Source organism: Cynocephalus volans, chromosome 1 (assembly GCF_027409185.1).
Source record: "Cynocephalus volans isolate mCynVol1 chromosome 1, mCynVol1.pri, whole genome shotgun sequence".
Taxonomy (NCBI): Eukaryota; Metazoa; Chordata; class Mammalia; order Dermoptera; family Cynocephalidae; genus Cynocephalus; species Cynocephalus volans.
The window spans coordinates 282,023,792-282,050,379 of NC_084460.1; the positions used below are offsets into that span (position 1 = coordinate 282,023,792).

Consider the following 26,588-nt stretch of genomic DNA (forward strand, 5'->3'; position numbering starts at 1 on the left):
GCCGAGGCCCTGGGGACCAAGCCCTCAGAGCTGCTGGCCAGGAGGGTGGGGTCCCGCTCAGCTTTGAAACAAATAATAAAGAGAGTCAAAGAAGGCATTCTGGGTGTGGAGGGGGAAAGGCACTACTTACTCTTGGCCAAGTCCAAATGACTCAACCTCTCTGGGCCTCAGTTTCCTCATTTTAAGAGATTGGACTGGTGATTTCTAAGACAGGAGTTCTAAACCTGAACCTGCAGTCCATCCCCTCCCCCCATCTGCAAAATTGTATGTATATGTACAGCTTTGTGGGGAAGAGAGTTAATACGAAGGTACTTCACAAAGTTTGGGGAAAAACGGGTTTGAAAAATACAGATCTTTCTGTGAACTTTTTGAAGACCCCTCATAGCTCCTGTGGGCTTTTGTAAAGGATCCATGGCACAAAAGAGGCAAAGCACTACAGCCCCAAGCAGTGCCTTCCAGATCCAGTATTGCAGGGTTGAACTCCCCTTTCCCCCAGCTGACTGCCGAGCCTTCAGCAGCCTATTGCATCCACCACCAAGAAGTGCTGCGGTAAAGTGCATTTGGTTACCCTAGAAAAGGTGGGAAAGACCAAGACAGATGCAGAGGTAGAAAGTGGATGCTCTCGGCAGGGCCAGAGACTCCCAGAGCTAATCCCTTCAAGTAAAGAAAACCAGAGCCATATACAGGGTTTTAACTTCTAAACATAAAACTTTATTACATTTCTAGTTGTATCCGTTTGTGTGATATATTCAGGATCAAGTACTTCATAGAGAAGTCCTATATCCTTGGACCGATTTGATTTCCACCCCACCCAACAGATTGACCCTTCTCCCCCTCCCCATTCCAGCTTGAGGCACTTGGTATTACAAAGAAAGCAGTGGCTGGCTGGAGAGATGGGGCTGGAGTCAAAAACCACCCAACATGAGTTAAGAACAGAGAGAGTCACCTTCCTCTCAGGACCCTCCCTGGGTTAGCCAAAGGAAAGGACACAGAAGTCTTCTTGGGCACCACAGTAGGCTTCACTATCTCTGACCACATGGGGGACCCCAAGGCATTTTCCCTGCCCCCCGCCCCCAGTCTCTCTTCATCCTGGTTACTTCCTGGCCACATTTATGATTCCACACACCAGCCCATATCCTGACCTTTGCCCCTCACTTTCTGCTCTGAGTGGCCTGAGCACAGGAAACAAGAAGTCCCTCTGACCAGAGATCTCAGAAGCACCCAGGAAGGCCCCAAGCGGCTTTGGAGAATGGAGACCAAATGGCTACACACAGCCTTTTCTCTCTACCACCGTCACAAGCCAGAAGGAATCCCAGGGTAGATGCTGCTCCATATTGGCCCCTGAACTTTACTTTGCTCAGTCTCTTCTTCCTCCCCCACCCCTAATTCAGATAAACAATATATACACATCATTGAAACAAGACGGGATTGAAGTGGAGAGAACCATGGGCACAGATCTCTTCTACCTTCCTGAGCTAAAAGGTGCCAAGCCAAAAGAGTATAGGATAATGGCCTATGAGTCCAGGAGGCTGGGGACAAAGCTATCTGGCTTTGCTGGGGGTTGGGAAAGTAAATAGCTCCAGCTACCTAGCCTAGAAGCCTGTGGCAGAGGTGGGAGGGGAAATCTCATCACCTTAAAGTCACTTCTACCTTTCATATTCCCTTTACCACAGAGTAGGCTCTTTTCACATCTCCCCCCACCCCCCCATTCCAGCTGTTAACAATTTGGTGCCATGTAGTGGGTAGAGGGGTGAACACACATCATCAGCCTAGTCCCTGCCAAGGTCACCAAGGGCAAAAATTAGTCCCCAGCTCCTCCATCCCCACCAGGTGCCTACACATCCACAGCCAGAGAGACCACCCCTCCCCAGGACAGAAAGGAAACGGCATATTACTGGAGGGGAAGGAAAGGGGCCTGGAGTGCAGAATCCAGTCACAAGGCCCAGCCCTCTAGGGAAGGGAAAGCCCAGGGTGGGTTAGAACAGGGGGGACGCTCTTTAATTGCGATCTCCCACCAGCTGCAGCACAAAGGTGAAGATGTAGATGATGTCTGTGTAAATCTGCAGGGCACCAGTGATGTAGTCCTCCGGGCTGATGGTGTGTTTCCGGTTCCCCAGGACCAGCTGTGTGTCATAGGCCAGGAACTGCAGGGACAGGGAAGCCAGAAGTGAGAACCCAGGGGCTCGTTGTCCAGAGCTCACTTCTGGCCAGCAGATTTGTCCTGGGAGCCTGTGTGTCATGCAGTATGCTTAGGGGACACATTAATAAGCAGCTTAACACATGGCCTTTACTTTCAAGCAGTTCACAACTAGAAAAGGAGACAGATACACCGTCGCCTATGATATTGAATGTTCTAATGGCAGGCAGTGTGAACAAAAGATGGCAGAACAAACAGAAAGTCGGTGGAACCTCTTGACAGTAGGGAGAGGAAAGGCCAGCTGTGGCCCCACTTCATGCCTCCCAAGCACACTAAATTCACGCTTCATTCCCTCAGTTCCTTCCCTCCCTCCCTTCAGTATCCCTTCCTAGAGGTGGGCTGGCACTTACCAGGGTGAAACAAATGGCTCCCAGAGCAGCATAGACCATGTGCAGCCAGTAAATCTGGGGAAGCGGGGTACAGGGGATGGCATTAGCAAATCGTGGCAAATAGGCAAGTCTTAGCAATGCATGGACCAAGGCAGGCCCTGGGGACCCAGCTTCTCCCTGGGACCCTGGTGTTAGAGTGGGTAGACCCAGGAAGCTAGCTGTCCATGAAAGGACTACTTTTTTTTTTTTTTTTTTTTAAGATGACCGGTAAGGGGATCATAACCCTTGACTTGGTGTTATCAGTGCCACACTCTCCCAAGTGAGCCACAGGCCGGCCCTGAAAGGACTACTTCTGCCTTCCTAGATCCTGTAAGAAATTAAGAATAATGATATATTCGGCAGAGAAAGCAGAAGCCGTCCTACAATGGCCATATAAAACCAATGCCCAAAGTTAGTCAAGGAGCAGAGGTGGAAGAAAGACGGCTGCTGAACTACAGCTCTGGAGGGGCAGGCCTGGCAAGCACTGGTTGAACAGCCCCATCGTCTCCCCCAATCATGGTCAGCACTCAATAGAGTGGCCCCTGCAGCCCAGCCTGGGAGGGAGCCTGCAGCTACCCTGATGAGTATCAGAATCAGGGAGCACCCGCAGGCAGCCCCATCGGATGCTCCTGCGGGGGCCCATCCACAGAAGCGCGGGGCCGGCCTGTGGTGAAGTGGGCAGGCAGCCCTCTCATTCACAGCCTTCCCCTCTCAGCACTGTTCTCCCCTCAGCCTAGGGGCCTCCTGCTGTCCCCCAGCTGACTGGAGTAAAGGAAGGAATTGGATCCAGTGGTCCCTAAGGTCCCTTCCACCCAAGCCCATCTTCTTGGTCCTTTCCTTGTCGGCCTCCTAGAACCTGTTCTCAACTGTCAGACACATTTAATCTACTTCCCACTGGAATTCAGTGATGCTGTCCAGGGGTTCAGGTGCTGTGGCTCCTAGGGGCATCTGTCCCCAAAAAGAGATTATACCCTAACCCAAAGGATAGCACTTCCGTGTTGGTACCTTTGCTAGCCAGTCGAGCAGTTCTGGAGGCCAGAGCCTGCACAGAGGACTTTGGAGCCCAGGAGCGGGCCTGCTACACCATGCTATACAGAAAGTCTGCCCTGGGCACTAGGTTCTCTAACCACAGCTCTTCTGGGACACTCACATATTTGAAGAACAGCACAATGCTAGTGACAATCCCAGTCACCATCAGCACAATTCCCAGGACACAGAAGAGACCTGTGCACGAGGTGAAGTCCACCTGCCAGGAAGGGAGAAGGGGGAGAAGGGGGTTCCTGTCAGACGATTGCCACGAAGAGCAGTTCAGCCAGACTGAACCTGCCTCCCCTGCCGGGGAGTCCCAATGCTGCCTCCTAAGGGGCATAGGAGTGACCATAACATTCTAAGGACAGACACAGAAGCAGTTTTGTAGATGCAGATATGCGGGGAAGGAAATTAGGTCTCTAAGGGAAATCCCTGGAGTATAGTGTCTGGGCCCTCCCAGGCCTGCCCAAGTGCCAAACCCAAAAGGCCGAGTCTGTATAAGTAAGAGGTGGGGTGGCCAGGGAAAAGCCATCCATGTCCTCACCTTGGTCTGAAAGCAGAAGATGGTGACTGAAATGGACACCACAGCGGTGATGATCATTGCAATGATGACAGCTTTGGTTTGGTACATACTGGGGGGAAGAAGGAATTAAGAGAGGCCAGAGGCATAAGGCATATATGGATGACTTCAAGATCACCGCTCCAGAAAGATCCTGCCCAGAACCCCCCATGCACAGGACTGCCAGCCCACTCCCCACAATACATACTTCCCAAGAGTGTGGTAGTTTGTCCTGAATGTACCTGGAAATGGTGCCTGTCATGAAGCCCATGGCAAAAGTCTGAGGGAAGGAGAGAGATAAGAGTAAAACATTAAAAAGAAAGGTAGGGCCCTGGGGGAACAGCCACGGTGGCCTGCCAGAACTTGGGGTAGATGTGACTGAGGTGGAAAAAGACAGCCACAGAGGAGGCCAAGAGCAGTCAGGGTAAGGTGGGGGAGATAGGGACATCCTTCCACAGTGGTGTCCCCATCTTTTGCCTGGGACCAGCCCGCCCTCAAACCGTCTCCCCACCCTCCTGCTACCCTTCCAGACTTACAAAGAGGGTCAGCAGGATGATATTCCATGGGAAACGGCGTCTGAAGGGAAAGAGAAAAGCTGATGAAGTGATGTGGGGCTGGTCAGGTATTAGAGGCTCCTGTGCCTGAGCATTAAGCCTTAAGTCCAGGGAGGGGAGGCTGGCATGGCCTCTGGTACCTGCTCAGGTGTCCTATGCAGGGACAACATGGGGCAGTGGGACAGACCTGTGCTGTGGGGCCACAAAGACCAAGACTCATTTGCAGCTCTTACACTGACTAGGAGAAAATTACTCAGCCTCTTTTAGCCTTGGGTTCTTCCTACTTGTTAAGTGGTTAAAATGCTACATATGTTAGCTGGCCAGTTAGCTTAGTTGATTAGAGCATGGTGCTGGAAACACCTAGGTCCACGGTTCGATCCCTGTACCAGCCAGATGCCAAAAAAAAGAAAGCTACATGTCTTGCAGTGTTGCTGTTAAGAACGATAGCTAGATCTCACAGACACACAGTACTCTGTACACACCTGAACAGAACTGCCATCATCATCCTCATCATTATCTCTTGGAAGCTGCCATTCAATTGCTATAAGGAATCCCTTTTCTTCCCCAAATACTTGGCTCCTGTCCCACCCCCTGCCATCCTTTCTCATTGTCTAAGTCTCTGGGACTCACCTGGGTCCCTGGCAGCAGGCGAGGGTCAAGTAGGTGACAAAGAACACAGCACTGGGGAGAAAGAGATGGGAAGGAGCCTACAGTCCCAAACCCACCCTCATCCTTCACCCGCCCTGCCCAGTAGCACCCACAGCCCAGTGGGCTGGAGGCCTGAGGGGAAGCTCCCGGGCAGGAGCAAGGACAAGATTACCTGAGCCAGGGACACTGAGGAGCTCTAACACAGGGGTTTGGGCCAGGAAGGAGGCTTGGGGAGGCCGGAGCAGACAGGCTGAGGAGATGTGGGCACCGTGTGCACTGCTAGCATGGCACACTGGCCTCGGCAACTTGGAGGGCCCCTCTCAAAAAGCACTTTGATCCCTGCCCTGAGCAAAGCTGGTCAACTAGGAACAAACTGCCGCCCGCCCCTCCTTGACCGCTGAGCAGAGGAGCAGGCACTCACTAGGACACGTAGTAGACAGCCACGTTTCTCCTCACGAACGTGCTGACCGGTTCCCTGTGGAGCAGGGAGGACAAGAGAGGAGTCACCACAGCCTGCCTGCCTCCCTGCGAGGGCCCACCAGGTGGCTGGGCTCCATCTTCTCTAACCCCCACTGTCCCTCTGAGAGCAGGGTCCACCACAACCCCCACTCCCAGCAGGTGACCCTGAGCCCCACACAGAGCTGGTGAGTGGGGTGGCAAGGCCTTGAGACTCACACGAAGGTGAAGATAGCTATGATGGCCACCGTGATGAGCAGCTGGATGGAGATGATGGTGTAAACCTGGAACACAGACGGTGGGGCGGGGGGCGGGGGACGGGTCACATCGCACACCCCAGGCCTCTTCCCAGGAAGCAGCCAGCCCCCATGACCAAGGAGACCAAAAGACCACCAGCCCCTGCCCCTTCCCTACCCTTCTAGTGGTGGGAGGGGCTTCTTTCTAATTTCGAAGGATCTCCTTTTTCTTTGTTCCCACTCAAGAGCCCTCTCAGCTGCAGCCTGGCCTAGAGGTGACCCCTATGAGGAAGGAGCCTGGCTCTGATGCAACACACACTTCTTCCCCTGCCCCACCCCCACCTGCTCCCTGGCATCTCCCCTCCTGTCGATGTCCAGCCTTGGTTTACTGCTAACCTGCCCTGCTCACAGCCCATGCCTGCCAGCACAGCCTCCACACCCCCAGCAGCTCAGTCTGCCATGTGCGTGCATCTGTCTACTCTAAGAGGGGCACTGTGCAGATGTGAGGGGGCAGGGTGGGTTACGGGCGGCTGTGATCATTTCTGGCTCCAAGTACCTTACAGTCTAACAGGAGAAAGATGTCTGGGGAAGGCAGAACACTCTGGCAGAGCCCACCGAGGGGACTTTCCCAATTGAACCTGCCCTCCCAAACCCAGGTCATGGAAAAGAAGAGCAAAAGGAGGGGAAACCTGGAGACCCCTTTGAGGAGAGGGCAGGGCTAGAGAAAACAGAAGTCAGCAGCATCTTTACACGGGGATGAAGGCCCCTGGGGACAGGGGCCCCTCCCCCAGGCACACCCACCTCTCAGCCCCATCTCACCTTTCTGATGAAGGCATGTCGGACTTTCCGGTCATCCCACTCTCCAGGCCTGAAGCTGTCACTTACTGCTCTCTCCTCCCCTTCATAGCCATGGCCTGGGCCTACAGACAGATCACATATGACCAACTGGGGACCTGGGATATTAGGGCCTCCATTCCAAAGCCTCCCTGACACTGTCTCCAACAGAGTCTCAAGCATCTCCAGTCAAAAGACAAGTGTTTTAATGCAGGAACTCCTCTCCCAAGCCAAGGCCCTCTGGATGCCCTCAGAGTGACCAGAGCTGGCCTGTCATGAGGGGGCTCAGATGTGAGCCATTCCATCAGCATCTGCTAGGAGGGTCCCATGTGCCCAACCCATGTCACTGGTCACCATCTAGTGAGAAAGCCAGGTAGCGGCGGGAGTTGGAGCATCAACTGAAGCAACCGGCCAGGTCAGAGCAGGCACTCAGGAATGGACAGTCGAGAAAAGGAGAGTAGAAAAGCTCAGTGCAGGACTGGCTGATTAGCTTGGTTAGAATGTGGTGCTGAGAACACCAAGGTTCAGTGTTCAATCCCTGTCCCTGCCAGCTGCCAAAAAAGAAAAAGAAAAGCACAGAGCACATGTGTGGAGGGGGAAAACAGAGGGTAAAGACCATGATCTGCATCAGGCCTCGGGGGCTGGGGCCAACATGAGGCCTTGAAGAGAACAGATACATCAACGGTATATGTGACTGTAAAATGTGAGTGACATGCTAAGACAAGACCTGCACCCCAGTGCACATATCTAGTATTCCAGAAATGCTGCGGGGGCTCCAAACATTCCTCAAATGCTCTTTGGGAACTGCTTTCACAGTCCATATAGAAGCCACCCAGGAAAAGAGTCTCACTGCATTCTAATCTCACCTCATTTCTGACCAAATTATAGTATTTACCTGCCATGATGTTTATCAACTTGATTCCAAATAACTTTTGGGTATTTGCCAAAATCAGATTTTACCTTAAAGGATGAGGATTTGTCAGCACCAAGTATATTTTTAAAAAAGAGCTTCGGGTTCCAAAGGCAGTTTGTAAGGAAGACATTGTGTCCAGGTTGGGTGGCAGCGGCCTTGTTGAGAAACAGAAATGTTCTCCCAAGGTAACCGCTAGGAATTCATTACTTCACCCAACCACTTTCTCCTCTGATGTATAAGTTCTGATATGTGTCATGGACTCAGTCTCCTTGCTGAATAAAGGGGCTAGCAAGTGGCTGGGGGGCCAGGTGCTCAGGGAAAAGGGGGGGTAACAAAGATGGGAAGGAGAGATCTAAACAGAGAAGACAGAAAAAGGAACTAAAGGGGAAGTTGAAGAGAAAAGGAATGAAAGATGGCCTCATCTGTTCCAAGCTGCTCCTCCCACCCTTCAAGTCTCACCGTAGTTCATGGGCATCGGGTGGATGGGGGGCATGGGCTGTGGGTAGCCAGCAGGGTGACCGTAGCCAGGTTGTGGGTAGGCAGGATAGGCAGGGTACCCGCCCGGCAGGACAGATGGCTGCCCATAGCCCCCAGGGGGCGGGGAGCCAGGGTACAGGGGATTGCGGTCCTCATACGGAGGTGGGGCACTGGGGTTGGACATGGCCGCTCGAGGGCTGAGGGGAAACCCCAGCTGCAGACACCTGAAAAGGAACACAAGAGAAGCAGTCATGAGAACCCTGCCCAGCTCACACAGCTGGCCCACCCCTTCCAGTCCGGGCTGTCTCTGTGAGAGGGGACCTCCTATTTTCTCTCTAGGTCACAGCATGTCATCTGCTGTCCACAGGCCACCCCTCCACCAGCTCAGTCCCTGCCCCTCCGCCTTCACGCCAGCTTTTGTCCACAGCCCTCTCTTTACTGTGCAGCTTTCTGGCCATGGGAAAGCAGGAGCAGGAGGGATTAGCTCAGGAGCCTGCTGAGCTTCGGTGCTGTGAGAGAGTCAAGGAATGGGGGAGCCTGGGAACTCCCTGTTCTCGTTTAAGAAAACCTTCCAGTATTGGTGGCTTGATGGCAGAACTAGGGAAGAAGCTGGATCGCCCCAGCAAGGCCTCTTGGTGAGTCATAGGCCAGCTGGGACCCTTTGGCTCAGCCCAGCCCCCGCGGCAGCTGGCAGGAGCAACAGGCCCAAAAGCCAGAGCTGGGGTGGAGCCAAGTCTCAAAGTGGAGAGTGGGGAGGAGGAGGAGGAACACAAGCCAGGCCTAGTGCCAGAGCTGCCATGCCTAGAGGGGGAAGGGGCCAGTGGCCCGGTGGCCTCGTGGCAGGCTGAGTCAGGGGAAGCCTGAGAAGCTGGGGCAAGTGGGTGCACAGAGTGGCCACTGGGGGCTGGGAGGCCGCACAAAAGGGCAGGCCTGAGACAAGACTTTCTGGTTCCTTCAAATAACAGCTGAGGTACGTCACAGGCGTGTGGCAGCCTGTGACCGCGACTGCTCCCTTCACTGGCCTTGCTCCGAGTGGACAGTGAGTGTAGGGCTCCGAAAGCCCCCTCGGAGCGGGAGACACCCATTTTGAACCCCAGAGTCTCTGGAATCTCTGTGATTTCTGCCTGTCTTCCCCCAGGGGCAGTGGCTAGCAAGGAGGAGAAAGAGCTGAGGAGTCAGGCCCCAAGATCAAGTGAGAACCTTCTCTACAGCAGGAGGAGGGCTGAGGAACTGGGAGGACGGAGCCCCAGACACAGAGCTAGACGGGACCTGGAGGCTATCTAGCCCTGAATGCTCATTTCAGAGGACAGAATCAAGGCCTAGAACAGTGAAGTGATTCTCCAGGATGGCAGAACTAGCAAACTGGTGGCATAACCAGAATCAAGGCCTTCAGGATTCTGGGTACATGGCCTCATTTATGCTGTGCTCTTTATGCATCCTCTGCCAAATAAATGTCCTCCAGGCCTGGTGCTCCCCTTTGAAGTGGCAGAGATGGGGGGTTGGGAAGAACTAAGAAGGAGGTCCCTGGAAGTCCCCTGTGTCCCTCAGAGGGACAAGCCCCAACACAGTCTGGGCCTCTTGATAAGACCACCACCTCCCCCAGAGCATCTCCTGGGGGCAGACCTTTAGGATCTCATAGGGAAGACATCCCCAGATCCAGGTCAGCAGACACCCTCAGAGCCTCTGCTGGAAGCTACAGAGAACCAGATTCTCTTTTTAGGGCACCCTGCGCAGTTCAGGGATCAGATAAAGGACTGTCTTATCTCTTCTCTCTTATAACAACTGGGAAAATTCAGAAAGAGGAAGGTGGCAGGGAGGGCCAAGGAGAGGGGATCGAATAACAGGCCAGATCTCTAAATGGGTTATTTTGAGGAAAGCTGCTCTCCATCTCCCCAGAATAGATGGGATAGAACCAAAGCAAGAATGTGGCAGGTCAGAGTAAGAAAGACCTTCCCAACCGTGGGGGTGTGAGGCAGCTGACCGGGGGAGGCAGGAGAGGGAGTGGGGGAGACCCTGCGTGGTGGACTAAGCACCCAGGGAGGAGCAAGGGGAAGGGTGCTGTGAGTCTATGACACAAAGACACCAACTGTCTTTGAACATGTTTGGGGCTTATGTAAGGGTAGGAAAATCTCCATAAGTAGTTATAATATGTGAACACACTTAATAGGATAGAAAAAAAAAGAAAGAGAAACTGGGCCCTTTCCTTACCTGCAGCAAGAGGCCTCTGAGTCTCCCTCTACCCCTCTACCTGCCCGCTTCGAAAGCACCCTTTTGACTCCACAACAAGAATCGTGTCCTGTTTGGAGGAAGGGGTACGGGGCAGGTCACCCTTAGAGTAGGGGCGTCTGTCATTACAGCCATCATCTCAGCACCCCAGGCCCATCTGACATCCACCATCAGGGTGGTGGTGTACAGTGGCTGGCTGAATGTGGCCCAAAAGGCACTGGCAGGAAAGGCCCTGTGGTCAGAATCCCCAGCTGGGCCACCAAACCATGATGTCACCATGACCTGTCCCTTCACCTTCTCAGAGGCACCTCTATGAAATAAGATGGGGTGGGCCAGATGATCTCTAAGCTCATTGCCAACTCTAACACCAAACTATGATCCTGTGAACTTAGCTATTCAGGGCCTGCCCTTTTTCCAGCCAGACAGCTGCCCCTCCTGGCCATAGGGTGAAGGGTGATTCAGGAAGAGGAGGGTCAGCCTTGAATGAGCCACCAGGATTCTGGTCCAGCTCAGCAGGCTGCTGAGTCACAGAGACTCCCTCCTACACTCCGCTGCCCCTCCCTTTCATGCTTCTGCTTTCAGAGGAATCCACCAGTAGACCTGTCTGCTGGGAACACAGTAGGTCCCAGTCCAGGTCTACGGGACCATCTGCCCCAGAGACCACCACTGACACTTCACCTCACCATGCCTCAGTTTCTTCACCTGGAAAATGGGATTAACACTAATAATAATAATATGCTTCCTCCCACCACCCCGAGTTGTTGTAAAAATTGAATGAGAAAATGCACATAGAGTGATGCCTGACCCCTGATGAACAGGGATAAATGTTGGCTATTTTCAGTTATTTCATTAAATCTTTATAATAGCCCAGCAGGGTGAATACTATTTTGTTATTCCCATTTACAAATGAAGAAATTGAGGCTTAGAAGAAGGAAGTCACTGCCAAGGTTACATATTAGGGTGCGGTGAAGTCAAGACTTGGTCTCCAAGACTGACTCCTGAGTCCACGCTCTTGATCCCCTGCCCTAATCCATCATGTGGACACTGTTTCTCTGAGCCTCTCATCACTTCTACCCCAGCTTCCTGTCTAAGACCATCTCATGACAACCTGGAAGGCTTACAGAGCAAGTGGACACCAAACCATTCAGCCCCCTCCACAATCCCACGGTTCTCAAACCCTGTCCAACAGCACAAGGAGAAGAGGGTGGTCTAGAGATAGAGATTCATAAAGATCAGAGCTGAAAGGAAACTCACTTGCCCAAGGCAAGCCAACCCCTTCACTTTACCAGCCAGCCACTGTGCAAGGAAGTAGAGTGACCTGTCCTTGGTCACAGAGTTGGTCCTGGATAGAGATCCTAGCCATCTGGGTAGAGAGACCTGGGCACAGGAGAGGAAAGCCCTAGCGTTGACGCTAGTCAGGGGAGTTGCTAAACTTAGCCCCACTGAGCCATGCCAAGGAGAACACTGTCAGACTAGCAGGAACCTTAGGGGCCCAGGGCCACCAGGCTTGGCAGCTTCTGAGCCCGACCTACATGAGGGCCCTGGCCACCTCCACATCACCAAAGTTCCAGCTAGGGATGAGGTTTTGGGCTGTCATCTGCCTAGGTAGTAGGGAAAGGAGGAAGTGGTCAGTGTTTACTTTCCTAGCTGTGTCTAAGGGTGGAGGCTGGAGAAGAACAGGGAGTAGAACAAAGGAAGGAAAAAGGGAGGGAGATCAAGACACAGACAGAGTGAGGACGGTGGCCAAAGACTGGAAATCAGGTCTTCTGTGTTCTGCTGTTAGCTACTGGAAGGGCTCGTAGTCTCCAGCGGCTAAAAAGGATCTTTAAGTTTTTCCACTGGAAGCCTGAATTTTCCTAAAATACAGTCGGCTGGCCGGTTAGCTCAGTTGGTTAGAGGACAGCCTTATAATGGGTTCAGATCCCTGTACCGACCAGCCACAAGAAAACTAAATAAATAAAATGCAGTAGGCAAACTCCAGCACCAGGGAGCAAGTCTGCTGTGTCTGCAGGCAGCTGGAATCCTCACTTCGCAATGCCTATTATCAAGGCACTCAGACTCTGCTCCATCCTTGTACATTACAGATCTAAGTTTGCTCCTCTCTCTTAGGCCACAACATCCCAGAGCCTCTTCTTTCTCCAGCAGGACCTGGGATGCAGGCATGGCACCAGCCGAGGTGGGTGGGCTCACACAGCAGGACTGGCTGGTTGTCAAGGTTTTCAGATGCAGAATTAGGGAAGCATCTCCTCCCCTGGAGAGGTCTCAGTGTGGTGATCCTGCTCCTGGCTAGCTGAGGCCCAGGCTTGGGCTCTCCTTGGGGGCATCTGAAGGGTTAAGGCTCTGGAATCTGCAGAGAGGAGGCCGAAGCTACTGGGGTTACAGCAAGAGGGTGTGTGTGTTGGAGGGAGGGACAGAAAGGAGCAGCTGACTGGTCCAGACAGCCTGTCCTCCTCTCTGCCAGGAACGGATGCCCAGAGCCAGAATGGAAAGAATAGCTCAGAACGCACATCTCAGGAAACCCCACCCAGCAGGCGCAGGAGTACAGCCTGGCCCGGGTCTCCATGACACTCTTTCCTCCTTTCCCTTTACCCACCCACTCAAAAAAGCACTTTACCCTCGCACCCCAGCACATAGCTATAAGGGCAGAGGAGTAAAAAGATACACCCAGGGGTGTCTGGGCAAGTCACCAGGCCTGATTCAAGACCAAGGGGGCTTAGAAACAAGTTAATATCCTTCGGTTGGCCTGGCCTCTGGGTTTAAGAGAATGAAGAAGCCAAGGGGATATAAAAACTGAAATATGAGAGCTGGAATGCATTTTGGAAATCATCTGGTCATTTGACAGACAAGGAAACCCCAGAGCCAAGAAAGTTCCTGCTCCATACCAAGACAGGCCCTGGGTTTAGAACTTCCTCAAACACTGGTCATGGGTTTAGAACTTCCTCAAACACTGTTTAAGAACTCAGAGAGACAGACGCAAGCACACACACCCAAGGAGAAGCCAGAACAAGCTCCCCGTTCCCCCAGTTCTCTCATGATCTCCCGGCTCAGAAATAGATAAGACTGCCAACCCATTACTTCCCTCCCCCAGTTGAAAGCCACCCCTCCCACCTGCTGTCCCTAGCCAGGGAGGCCTCTCCACATCCACAGAGACAAAGGGGCGGCTCCAGCCTCCTCTCCTCTGTTGGAGACTGGACCCAGACACTCCAGCTCGCTCCCTTATCATCCTTGTCTCTGGGGGCAGAATTGTGTCATCAGGGCAGTAATCTCAGAGACACCGCTAAGTCAGTGGTCAGGATGGCCTGGGAGTGCAGATAAGGAAAGAAGAAGCCATCACCAGGGCTGGTGCCACTTCAGAAACACAGCCCTATCCACCTCCTTCTTTGTCTTTCATTTTCTCTTCTCTTTTCAGTTGAACCTCAAGATTCAACTTGGAGGGAGGGAGGCAAAGGAATATGAAAGATAATTAACAACCACAGTGGAGAACTTGTGGTAGGCAGGGAAGGAAGAAAACCCCTTAGAGTAGTAAGTACTACAGCACAATTACTTACAATTAAGTGAGTAGAAACTAAGGCTCATCCGATCTTCACAACAGAACTATGAGGTAGGTATTCTTACCCCCACTCTACAGATGAGAAAACTGAAATTCAGAGAAAAACGGATCTAAGGTCCCAAGGCAGGCAAACAGCAGAGATGGGTTTGAACACAGATCTAATGTCTGTTTTTTTTTTTTTTCCGGCAGCTGGTTAGTACGGGAATCCGAACCCTTAACCTTTGTGGCACAAGGCCTTGCTCTAACCAGCTGGGTAACCGGCTGGCCCTGATGTCTGATTTTCAAGTAGATACCCTTTGCTTTTACATGTGGCTGCAGCAGAAGTCCCTGAGGCACCCCCACCAGGAACCTGCATGAATAGGCCAGCACCTGTGGCAGGGGCAAGGTAGTAAGGATCAAAACAGCAGGAAGAAGCTGAGCAAGTGTGCTGTTGATACCAATTCCTTTTCCCAGTGGAAAGTCGATCTGGGTTAGGAAGCAAGGACCTGAGTTACTGTCCTAGCTTTGGTACTAACTCCATTGTGTGAGTCAGGGTAGGTCACTTCACATCTCTAGACTAAGTCTGTCCACCTGTAAGATGAGTAACCGAAAAATCAAAGTTCATTCAGGCTTTGACAGCCTCTGATTCTGAATGATGGCCTAACAGAACAGAAGGGCAGAATGACATGCCCCCCAAAGAATCTATCCTGGGGGTCTACAGGATGCCTACAAAGACAGAGGTGCATGGCATGTCCTGGGTATGCAGGCAGCCAAAACTCCCTCTCCTTCCAGACTGCCCCTAGAATGCCCTCTGAGCCTACAACCAGCTCTTCCTGGGTGTTCACGTACCCCAGAGCCTGCAGATAAACAGCATAACACTGTAGAAAAGAAAGAGTACGAGGCAGGAAGTCAAGAGACCTGGGTTCATTAACTAGTTGTGGGAATCCAGGCAAATGACCTCCCTTAGCCTCTTTTTACCCCTAAATCAGCCCACATGAAGGATGGAAGGAGGGAAGGAGGGACTAGTTTACTGGAACCAGAGAGTGGAGAGCTAGAATCACCTAGCTGGGCATTTCCCAAATTGTTCTAAAGAACATGCCCCAGGAGACATTAATGGATGAGCACTGGGAACAGATGAGTCTGGGAAACTATCCATATCCCTTTCTTGGAAATTAACAAGGCTCAATGGCATATCAAGCCTCTAAGATGTCCTGCAGGAGGCAAACCTGTACAACTTTGTTTAACCCAGTGTTCCTTTAAACTTCTTTAAGCCTGAAACACTTTTATTTATCAAGGCACACCTATTAACATCCTGTGGGATACTGATCCAGGCCACCTTTGTTTTACAGATAGACTCAACCATGAGAATGATTCATGTCCTAACTCCTTATATCTTAAAACCCCTGTCCTTATACCCAGGCTGCCCCTCAGAGCAATCACATTAAGTATCAGGTATGCCCCCCTTCACTCTCAGGGAGTCAGCTCAGCGCCAGGATCCTCTGTAAGGGTCCTCCCCTCCCCCCGCATTTCCAGACAGCTGCTATTAGAACCTCCAGGGTGGGATTTACTGCCAAGGGCTGGGGGACATCTCCAGCTAGCATAAAACCAGGAAACTGGCATCCGCTAACATCACCTCTATGTCACGGAAAAAAGTACAAATCATTATACACAAGAGCGAGGACTCATTGGTGTCTTCCTCCCCACCCAGTGTACTGAGTACCCTCTAGGTACCCATCACTGTGGACTTCTAGATATCATTTCTACTTCAAAAAAGGCCCCAGGTTTTGGCCTAGAATCTTAGGGTTGTAAGATTCTGTCAAGGTCATCCCTTCCACAGTGTTCCTAACAGAAAATGTCCAGAAGGCCCACGTCACAGCTCGCCACAACTGTTAGCAGAACCTCTTCCCAGAGAGTTGTATGAGCTTCCATGCTCTGGTCCTCCCACTTCGGCCCTCTGAAAACACACAAGTATGTGTGTCCCTTCTCTGTGGCGTCTGGACTGGGGCTTCTGTCCTTTCTGAAGGGCCCAGGGTGAGAAGTTTGGGGGTTGGAGGTGCTCTGAGGTGGACGGCTTCTGGCTGAGGCCCCCATTCCCAGGGGAGGAGGCTGAACAGAGGTGGCTATTACCCACCTCATGACATGAGGTTGTCCCAGCATTTATGTTATAACCTGTCATTACCTCTCTGACATGCCCATCTTTACAAGTGAGGCCCTGAGGTCATGACACAAGACAGAGGAAGTCAGGGCCCTTGACACTGTAGGCTCCTGCCACTTCTTTCTAAGCTATAAACTGGGACACTAGGTCCTTGTGACTGGAGGGACAGGGAAAGCAGGCAGGTGAAGAAGATGCATGCCTCCCCTTTTACCCAAGACAAAGCAGCCCCAGGAAGCTCCCCCTGCCACCACTGGCCAGGCCAAAGGCGCCAGCTTTGAAACCAAAGCTCACCAGTGAGATGAATATTTCAGAGCCCCAGAGAACTGGACACCTGAAGGACCTTCCATGACATATGGCTCTGACCCTGGTTTCCAGGCCTACCACCACTTATCCCATATCCAGGGGGCTCAGGTAGGACCCCCCTGGATATCATACAGAGGCCACAGTGGAGTGAGAGGGGATAGAGACTGTGTGGGACAAGAACTGGTGCAGAACCCACAAGGTCAGGGCCGCGCCTTCTTGTACTTCCCTCTCACTGTGCCCTGTCTCCTTCCCTAGTCTTCACTTGCTTTCCCTTTTCCCATTTCCCTGTTTTGCTTTTACTCTGACCCAAAGAGGTCACCAGGAGGAGGATGGTAATTCCCCGTAGCTTTCTGAACCCAGCCCCAGCTGCAATGGCTGGAAGCAGGGCTGGCTGAGGGCAAAGGCATGGTAGGTGGCCACTCTCAGGCCAAGGCCTTGGGCCGTTCAGAGGTTTCCACCCCAACTCCAAGCTAGGACCCTCCCTTCCCCCACCACTTAAATACTCATTCACTTGTCTACACTAAGACTGGCGCCAGGTCACGCAGGGGCGCCCTGGGGAGGGTGCCAGGCGCTGGGCTGTATCCCCTCCCTCTGCCCACCAGCTGAGGGCCATGACAGCTCTCATCTCACACACAGCTGCCCACTCTGAGGCTGGCGTTAGGGACACGTTCCGCACCAGACAGGCCACTCGCGCCAGTAAGAGGGACACCTGAGCATCCCCCCCGGGCCCTGGCCCGCTCGCCGGTGCCTACAACACGCTGCGCGGCTCCCAAGGCTAATCAGGTGCCACACACCCGCCCGCCCGGGACACACAGAGAAAGCGAAACTCCAACAGTCGGGGCGGCGAGCGATCCCCATGCTGGCGCCAGCTCCTGGGGCCGGAACAGGCCGGCCCGAAGCTGACTCCCGGAGCGGGCCCGGCGGCCGCGCGCTCCCAGAAAGTTTGGGAGCCCCGGCCCCGCTGGCCCACTCCCCACCGGCCCACAGTCCCCACCTCCGCCAGCTCCGGTCCCCTGGCTTGCCTGTGCCGTTCCTGACGGAGCGTTCGGGCCTCCCGGTATGGCAAGTCCTGCCGGGACTGGGCTGAGCTGGGCTGGGACTCCGCGCCCCGCCCTGTCGCGCGGGCCCCTTGGGGCGGGGCCTCGGGGCGCCACCAGGGGGCGCCGGAGTCCGCCCCGTGTCCCTTCCGCGTCCGCCCTGGGGGCGCAAGCCTCCGATAGCCCTGACCACGATTTACCAATAACGTTGGGAGTTATTTTCGGATTTAAGAGCAATACACAATTATTGATGGAAATTTAGAAAGCACACAAAAAACAGAAAAAATTCCACCCCCACCCCCACCCCCTAACTCCCAGTAGGAAGCACTTGCTTTGGATGCTGTTTTGCCTCTATGTCTAGGTATTTCACTTATTTTTCTAGAGTGGGGGCATATTGTATGATGTTTTGTTTACTGCTTTTCTTTTTACTTATTTTATCGTGAACATTTTTCTTATCACTAATCTTCCAAAGCATAATTTTAATGCTGCAAAGTATTTAATGCTGCAAAGAAATCACATGGAATACTGTGATTTCTTAAATCAGTTTCCTAGTGGAGGACATTCGAATTGTCTCCCATTTTTACATTATTATAAATAATCCGTGATGAACATCCTTGACAATTCTATGCTTTTAAGCTAAGTGCACTTTTCAAGTTTAAAACTTCAAACCTGGGAATGTAAAGATGGAACTTGGAATTTCTGCCTAGAATTTCCTGTCTGCAGGAAAGCAGGTCACTAGTCCTGCACTGGGACATAGATTACTACTGTTAGCACACAACACTGGGCTGAAGGCTTTGCACCCATGTTGTGAAGTTGTCGCCCAGGAAAGGAACCAAACAATTAAGAATTTTAACAGAGTCTTTATTAAATGCCAGCTGGCGACTGCCTCCCCTAGGTATTTTGGTGGGAGAGCAGCAGCTAGCCTTGGTCTAGTGGAGTTTATACAGGCAAAAACCACATCCCTTTGGCACACGGGTTTGTCCAGGTGCACAAAGCAAGCTAGGTAGCTAGGTTACAGAAGCCAAAGTGAGCAGTTAAAGCAATCAAGCATAAAACAGAGCAAGAATTGTGTATGGTTCTTGTTTCTTTGTAATGGTTCGCCGTGTATGGTTCCTGTTTCTATGCAACCGTTTTTGAGAAGGTCAACGGTTTCTCAAGCAGAGGGGGGGGTAGTCTGACAATGAGACCTAAGATGGCGTCGGTAATGTTCGGGGTTCTCTGGTACACCCATCATCTTAACCCTCACAGCCACACAATGAAGAATGCAGTAGCAGTTCCATTATACAAATGAGGAAACAGGTTCTGGGAAGTTTTGAAATCTCACTCCAGCTTGCCTAAGTTTGTGTGGTTCCAAAGTCCATGTTCTTTCCATTACGCCAAGGCTGCCAGTAGATGAACAGCTATGTTTAAAGTGCTTATCTTGTGCTAATAGCTCCAAATCAGCACTACCACTAAATGTCTTTCACAGCCCATTAACACTCTCCCTTTTTAAATGGACAGGAATTGACTTGATAAAACAAAGCTAGAAATTTTACGAAGCTAGAAATTAACACAGCTAGACAACTAAGACTTCCTGAGCACCTCCTGATACCAAACCCATCACTAAGCATTTTTACTTACATTATTATCTCCGGTGGCCAGTCCAGCTCTTTCACAGAGCAAGATTCAGGAAGGAGGGACTCGTGGATTTATCTGGAAAGTCATTTGCATAATAAGCATAAGTGAAAGCAGTGTGCTTACTAGTAAGCATAGTAAGCAAAGTTACCAGTTAGACTCTATATTTCAGACCAATTAAAATAGAGATGGGGCTGGCCAATTAGCTCAATTGGTTAGAGCTCAGTGTTATAACACCAAGGTCAAGGGTTTCGATCCCCGTACCAGCCAGCCGCCAAAAAAAATAAAATAAAAATAAATAAAATAGAGATGTTTTTAAAAAGTATTCCCCCATACACACTATGTATATTTGTATCAATAGATATAATCTAAGGAGGAGTTACTTAGGGGACAGATGCCCATTAGCCATTAGCCCATTAGCTCCCCTAGCCAGCCCAACCCTTCAATGTAATTCCAGTTCCTATGAGCCACAGACCTCATTTTAGGAAGTCCCCTCCCAAAGTGTGAGCCCACCAGAACTAGTACAGCTCTGCTCAATTTCTATCTCCCCCTTGCTCAAGGAATAGAGCCCTAGCTGAACTGCACAACCCTGCAGAAGCTGGCCAGCCCTCCTGACATCCCTATATGCTCTCTACACTTGGGGACTTAGTCTGTTTTGGCTGCTGTAACAAAAATACAGTCAGCCCTTTCTATCCAGGTCCCACATAAACAGATTCAATCAACCTAGGGTCAAAAATATTTGGAGGAAAAAAACAATAAAAAATAACAATACAACAATAAACAATAATACAAATAAAAAACCAATACAGTATAACAACTATTTACATAGCATTTACATTGAGATAGGTAGTATAAGTAATCTAGAGATGATTTAAAGTATCTGGGAGGATTTGCATAAATTGTCTGCAAATAGTACACCATTTTATATAAGGGACTTGAGAATCTGTGGATTTGGGTATCGGAGGGCATCCTGGACCCATTCACCCTTAGGTACTTGACAGACAACAGTACCTTAGGCTGGGTATTTTATAAACAACAGAATTTTTTTTTCTTTGCAGCTGGCAGGAACCCTTAACCTTGGTGTTACAAGACTGTGCTCTAACCATCTGAGCTAACCGGCCAGCCCACAATAGAAATTTATTGATTACAGTTTACTTCACAGCTGGGAATCCAAGATAAAGACCCCTGGGCTAGTGGGTTAGTTCAGTTGGTTAGAGAATGGTGCTGACAACGCCAAGGTCAAGGAGTCCATCCCTCTACCAGCAAGCTGCCAAAAATAAAAACAAAAATAAAACAAACTTTAAACCAAGATCTAGGCGCCAGCAAATAAGGTGTCTGGTGAGGGCTCCCTCTGCTTTATAGATGGCGCCTTCTAGCCATGTCCTCACATGGCAGAGGGAAGGAGCGAACAGGCTCCCTCAAGCCTCTTTTATAATTGAGGGTTCCACCCTCATGACCTAATCACCTCCTAAAGGTGCCACCTCTTAATACCATCATACTGAGTGTTAAGACTTAATGTAGGAATTTGGGGGGCCACCAACATTCAGAGGATAGCAGGCCCCTTCTCCAGAAAGCACCCTCTACTTTCTAGAACTGCCACGATGGTCTCCAAGGAGATTTGTTTTCCAGCCTGCAATCACCAGCACCTCACATCTTCCCGCGCTGTGGGCGTGGAAGCTGGGGGCACGCACAAACAAGCCCTGCACAGGCCTTGCTGTGTGCTTTCTCCTGAGCCCGCTTTCTGCCCATGGCATCAAAAATCACACCTGAAGCACCTGGCCCAGAGCGACCATGCTTAGCTCACAACAGGCATTCAGTAAATGATGTCTCCTCTTTACAAGGGCCTTGTCTTTATCTGTAGGGCCCTTAGCAGATTATTAATTAAGTCCCTACTGTCACCAACCAGACAGGAATTTCCCATTCTGGAGGTGACAAAGCTGAAGGACACAGCCCCTGCTCTGAAGAAACTCAAAATCTAAGGAAGCTGTAAAAGATCAGATAATTACAATTTTGACAGTTTGACAAATGCTAGAATAAAGAAATATTCACTTGGCTGTTTGGGATTCCAGAGAAAGGAGCTCCTAACTCAGCTTGAGGGGTAGGGTGAGGGTTCGGGAAAGAGGAGTCAAGTGTTGGGAGCGTTTAGGAATCAGCCTAGCCAGAGGAAGTGCAGGGGAGAAGGTTCCCAGGCATAGGGAACCACCCCTGAAGCAAGGGGCTTAGGGCCCCTCATCCCCACAAAGTAGAATTGTGTAGGGGTGGGTGGGCAGGTGGAGTGGGGTAGGAGGGGTAAGAAATAAGGAGGCAGGGGGCCAGGAATTAAGATTATACCCCGAGGGCAATGGGGAGCCATGAGATCTCTGAAAACAGCCATTTAGATGTTGGGAAGGTCAGGGAGGCTTTGGTGGTGCCCCTCGGGTAGGGTTGGACCAGTTCAATTTGATCTTCCCATAAACAACAAACAAATAATTTTTTTGTGTAAGCATACAATATTTATCCCATACAATATTTGGGAATACTTATACTAAAAAAGTATTCATTGTTTATCTGAAATTCATATTTAACTGGGCATCCTGTATTTTTCTGGCAATCCTACCTTGGGAGGAAAGTCAAGTCAAGTCAAGTCCTTGGCAGCAGGAAGGGTGTGGGGGAATGAAAGGGATCAGGCTGGTGTTTATTTTAGGTATGGAGTGGCTAAAGCTTAGTGATTGAAGGGAGTGGGTGGTAGAAGATGGGAAGGGGTGGGCCCAGGTGGAAGTAAGGGCAGTGAGTAGGGAAAACTTGATTGGAGCGGTGACTCCTGAGAACTTTCTCGGCTGCCATGCCCCCTCCAGCCCAGCCCCAGGGCTCCACTAATCTGTCCTACAAATTCCTCCCATAGCTGCCTGATTACCTAGCATTACTCCACCCAAGTGAGATCTTTGTGTTTACCAGGAACTTTCACAAAGAAGTTGCTTTTATTCAGAGGACTTCGTATTTACCGAATTGAGGCATTTAACCCAGCCGGGGTAAATATACCTCTCTCTCCCCACTGCAGGGCAGGGACAAAGCATCTTTCTTCCCTGGGCCTCTGTACAGCCCTGATCCATCCTCTGTTGAACTGAAGGAACTCTAACACTCTAAAGGGGGGGTGGGGGGAGCCTCAGGCATGAATGACAGATGTATGGAGGAGGTAGGGGGTGGGGCATTGAGGCTTTTCCCTCTAAAAATTAGCCTGATTATTCATAAATGTTATTTAGCACATTCCTAAAGAAATAGGGAGTAGACAGAGCATGGTGTTATAATACCAAGGTCATTTTGGATCCCCACCAAAAAAAAGAGAGAGAGAGAAAGAAAAAGAAATAGGGAATAGAAACAATGTTGGATTTGGATGTCCCGAGGGTTTTATCCCAGCTTTGGCACGGAACATCTGTGGGCCCCAGAGCTCATTTCTCTAGTCATAAATGGGCCTAATCATACTGCTTTTTTCTACTTCCTATGACTTTTGAAACCTCAGATGAAATCATCCATAGAAAGGCACTGAGGGCCGACCGGTTAGCTCAGTTGGTTAGAGTGCAGCCTTGTCAAGGGTTGAGATCCCCATACCAGCCAGCCACCAAGAAAAAAAAAAAAAAATCAAGAAAGGCATTGAAAATGGTGGCATGTGGTGATGTTGATAGTGACTCTAGTGACTCAGACCCTGCTAGAACCGGAAGTGAGTTGCAGTGTGAGGAATCCCGAGCCACCAAACCAGCCCAGCGTCTGCGGCCAGGGCCAGGGCAATGCTTACCAATCTCCCCTGACCATCACAGTCACCTGAGGGACTTGTGAAAATGCGTAGATTCCCTTGGGGATACCTCTTTTCCAGACCTGTGAATCAGAATCGTCAGGGGAAGCATAAACAAACTCCCCCAGGTGAGTCACCAGCCAGCTTTGGTGCTAACAGACCTGGTGTGAATCCAAGTTCAAATCACAGTAGCTGTGTCACCTTGGGAATGTTACGTAACTGCTCCGAGCTTTAGTGCCCCTATCTGTAAAAAGGGTGGTCATAATATAGTATAGTTGTTAAGTGCTTGGAGCAGAGTTATTAAAAACTGTCCATTGTTATTGTTCATGAGATAGAAACCCTGTGATTCTCTCTGTGATAAAGACAACCTCCACTTGGCCAGCAGAGTAATTGCATTGGGAAGACTATACAGCACCTGGAGGGATGCATTTACCAGGTACTCAACAGGGCCAGGCTCCCACTGTGCCCTCACATTCTGCCCACTGCAGCCATGGACCTAGACCTGTGCCAGCCAGGACTGCTGCAGGATTCTCAGCTTTTGAAGCCCCCTCGCCCTCCATGGTAGGCCCCTCCTCCCACTCTCCTGCCTGCCAGTCAGGAAGTTCTTCCTCGTAGTTCACTTGCATTTGTCTAAACAACTTTACTCCCCAAGAAGAGCCAAGAGCTGTTTCCTCCTATCTTATTTCTGCTCCAAGATAATAGCCGCCCTAGAACCTCTCCTTACCAATAACTGCACCCCACCCCCCCATAATCTCCATTTCAAGCACCTCATGCTCTGACCACCGTCTCCTATTCTTCCAGCTCTATGACCATGATTCTGACTATTCTGTGACCATATCAGGACCAACAATCTATTCATTTTGCCACCTCTTCCTTATCCCTCACACTCTCACTTCCCTCTTTGACCAACTTAGATCCCAATATTATTATTTTTTTATTTTTTGGCAGCTGGCCAGTACAGGAATCTGAACCCATGACCTTGGTGTTGCCAGCACCACACTCTCCCAAGTGAGCTAACCGTGATGTATTTATTTTATTTATTCATTTTTTGGTGACTGGCTGCTTCGGGGGAACTGAACCCTTGACCTTGGTATTACAGGGCTGTGCTCTAACCAACCCAGCCAACCAGCCAGCCTCTGATCCCAATATAATCACTTCTTTGCATACGCCCTCAACTCTGCCTTACTGTACTCAGCAACAAAACCTCAGCTCTGCACCCACACAGCCAAAAGTGAGGAGAAAAACATGCAATGACCCTGACTGATCTCACTTTAAGTTCATGAAAACCTAGGTTTTCCTTGTCCATTCATGTTAACATTCCCATCCTCGGTAATTATTCCATGCTTTCTCCAGTTCCTTCAAAGCTGCAGTACTTCCTTTGCAGCTTCACCCTCAGCCTTGACCTTGCTTCCTATGTTACTGAACAAAGCAAAGCAATCAGAGAACCGCCACCTATATCTCCACTTGGATATCTAATAGGCAACTGCTTCTCAAAGTCTAATGTGCAAACAAATCACTGCCGGGCGGAGGGGCTGCACTGGCCGGTTAGCTCACTGGTTTAGAGCGTGGTGCTAATAACACTAAGGTCAAGGATTTGGATCCCGTAGGGCCAGCTGCCAAAAAACGAACAAACAACAACAACAACAAAAATCACTTGGGGGGAAGCTCTTGTTAAAATGCAGATTTTGCTTCATTCAGTCTTTATTTATTTATTTATTTTTTTTTTTTAAAGATGACCGGTAAGGGGATCTTAACCCTTGACCTGGTGTTGTCAGCACCACACTCACCCAATGAGCTAACCGGCCATCCCTATATGGGATCCGAACCCAGGGTCTTGGTGTTATCAGCACCACACTCTCCCGAGTGAGCCACGGGCCGGCCCTTCATTCAGTCTTTAGATTCGGCATTTCTAATGAGCACCAGGTGATGCTGCCCATACTGGTCTGTGGACCACATTCTGAGTAGCGTGTAAAACTTAACTCCTAATCCACACCCCCACTCTGACCCCAGTTTGAATGAGATTCTAGCAGCTTCTATCTCCATCAAGGATGCAAAGGGGCAAGATGCACAGGAGGGGCTGGAAGGAGGGGAGGGCAGGAGAAACTCCAACCTTGTGAGTGCTCGCCAGTAGAAATATGACATGAGCCACCTATGTAATTTTAAATTTTCTAGTAACCACTTTTAAAAGTAAAAAAACATGGGTGAACTAATTTTAATAGTATATTTAACCCAATATATCCAAAAATACTACCATGAAAAATTATTAATGGCATTTTTTTCATACTAGGTTTTTGTTTTTGTTTTTGTTTTTTTAAAGATGACCGGTAAGGGGATCTTAACCCTTGACTTGGTGTTGTCAGCACCACACTCTTCCAAGTGAGCCACAGGCCGGCCCTCATACTAGGTTTTTGATAGCTGGTATATATTTTACACATACAGGCACATCTAAATTAGGAAGTCAAACTTTCATCAGAAACGTTTGATCTGGGGGGGGAGGGAGAAGGGAGGGAGGTTTTGGTGATGGGGAGCAATAATCAGCCACAATGTATATCGAGAAAATAAAATTTAAAAAAAAAAAAGAAAAGAAAAAGAAACGTTTGATCTGTACTTAGATCAAATTTAAGAATTTTTATAAAACGTACATACTCGAGTATTTTCCAATAACTGGAACAAGTATCAGTTTTTGTATTTAAGTTTAAGTGAATTAAAATTAAATAAAATTTAAAATTTAATTTTACAGATGCACTAGCCACGTTTCAAGTGTATAAGTGACTAGTGGCTACTATATGGAACAGCACAGCACATAGCAACTGTGCTGGTCATGAACTGGGGGAAAACTGTGGGGGTCAGGGCCTAGGCCATAACTTATCTTAGACCTCACCCCTCAGATGTCTAGCCTAGGGTCCGCACTCAGTACTTTTTACTGAATTTGGTTTACTTCTAAAAGCCCAGAAATTGACTTCTAGGAAGAACAGTTAAGGGCAAGGCACAGTCAGTTCCCAGATATGACCACTAGGGGGAAGGGTATAGCTATCAGTGCTTGGTAAGAAAGGGGATCCCTAACGATTTTCCGGGTAGACTCAGGTGGAAGATCACTCAACTTAGTGTTTTTCATATTGTGGGTAAATCAATTAGTGGGTCATAACCAGCATTTAAAAAAATAAAATAATGGGCCGGCCCGTGGCTCACTCGGGAGAGTGTGGTGCTGATAACACCAAGGCCACGGGTTCGGATCCCATATACGGATGGCCGGTTCGCTCACTGGCTGAGCGTGGTGCTCACAACACCAAGTCAAGGGTTAAGATCCCCTTACCGGTCATCTTTAGAAATAAATAAATAAATAAATAAATAAATAAAATAAAATAAAATAAGGGACTCTTTGCAAGAGTACCTGAAGCGAATTCGTACCAACTAAATGCATTTGCTGTAGTACTGTCTTCATCTTCATGATGTTTTTTTCCCTTGGCCAAAAATGTACCAAGTCATCTCCTAGTTTGAAGCATTCAGCAAACAATGGCAAGGAAGAGAAACGTACACCCGATTTCCATGACAAATATGGTAATGCTGTCAGCTAGTGGAGCCACTTTCTGTATTACGGTTTCGACATATACAGCAACACAAATTAGAATAGAATGGAACCTGTCCACTGTTGACAGAGTCACCCCAAAGGAATGGAGAGATAAGTGA

At 50.0% G+C, this 26,588-nt stretch overlaps 1 protein-coding gene and 1 pseudogene across 7 annotated transcripts; one reads left to right on the forward strand and one right to left on the reverse strand.

The window, feature by feature from the left end:
- Positions 1-688: 688 nt before the first annotated feature.
- TMBIM1 (transmembrane BAX inhibitor motif containing 1) lies at positions 689-17,583 on the reverse strand. Of its 7 annotated transcripts, none has more exons than XM_063107756.1 (12): positions 17,507-17,583; positions 8,254-8,495; positions 6,867-6,967; positions 6,031-6,095; positions 5,777-5,830; positions 5,338-5,388; positions 4,690-4,729; positions 4,396-4,433; positions 4,139-4,226; positions 3,716-3,811; positions 2,548-2,601; positions 689-2,144 (listed from the first exon to the last, which is right to left on the reverse strand). In XM_063107756.1, the coding sequence occupies exons 2-12, from the start codon at positions 8,453-8,455 to the stop codon at positions 1,998-2,000; spliced, it is 936 nt and encodes a 311-aa protein (XP_062963826.1). In that variant the 5' UTR covers positions 8,456-8,495; positions 17,507-17,583; the 3' UTR covers positions 689-1,997. The 7 variants fall into 7 exon arrangements, with proteins under 7 accessions (XP_062963826.1, XP_062963854.1, XP_062963845.1 ...); XM_063107784.1 differs by having other exon boundaries at positions 17,479-17,541; XM_063107775.1 differs by lacking the exon at positions 17,507-17,583 and adding an exon at positions 14,046-14,131.
- Positions 17,341-26,588, forward strand: LOC134369796 (cytochrome c oxidase subunit 7B, mitochondrial-like; annotated as a pseudogene).

Excerpts from the sequence above, each read along its gene's own strand:
- TMBIM1 (XM_063107756.1), bottom strand. The coding sequence starts at position 8,455 with ATGTCCAACCCCAGTGCCCCACCTCCGTATGAGGACCGCAATCCCCTG. Across the intron at positions 6,968-8,253 it reads CCCGATGCCCATGAACTACG|GCCCAGGCCATGGCTATGAA; the intron begins GTGAGACTTGAA and ends ATCTGTCTGTAG. Across the intron at positions 3,812-4,138 it reads TCTTCTGCTTTCAGACCAAG|GTGGACTTCACCTCGTGCAC; the intron begins GTGAGGACATGG and ends CCTTCCTGGCAG.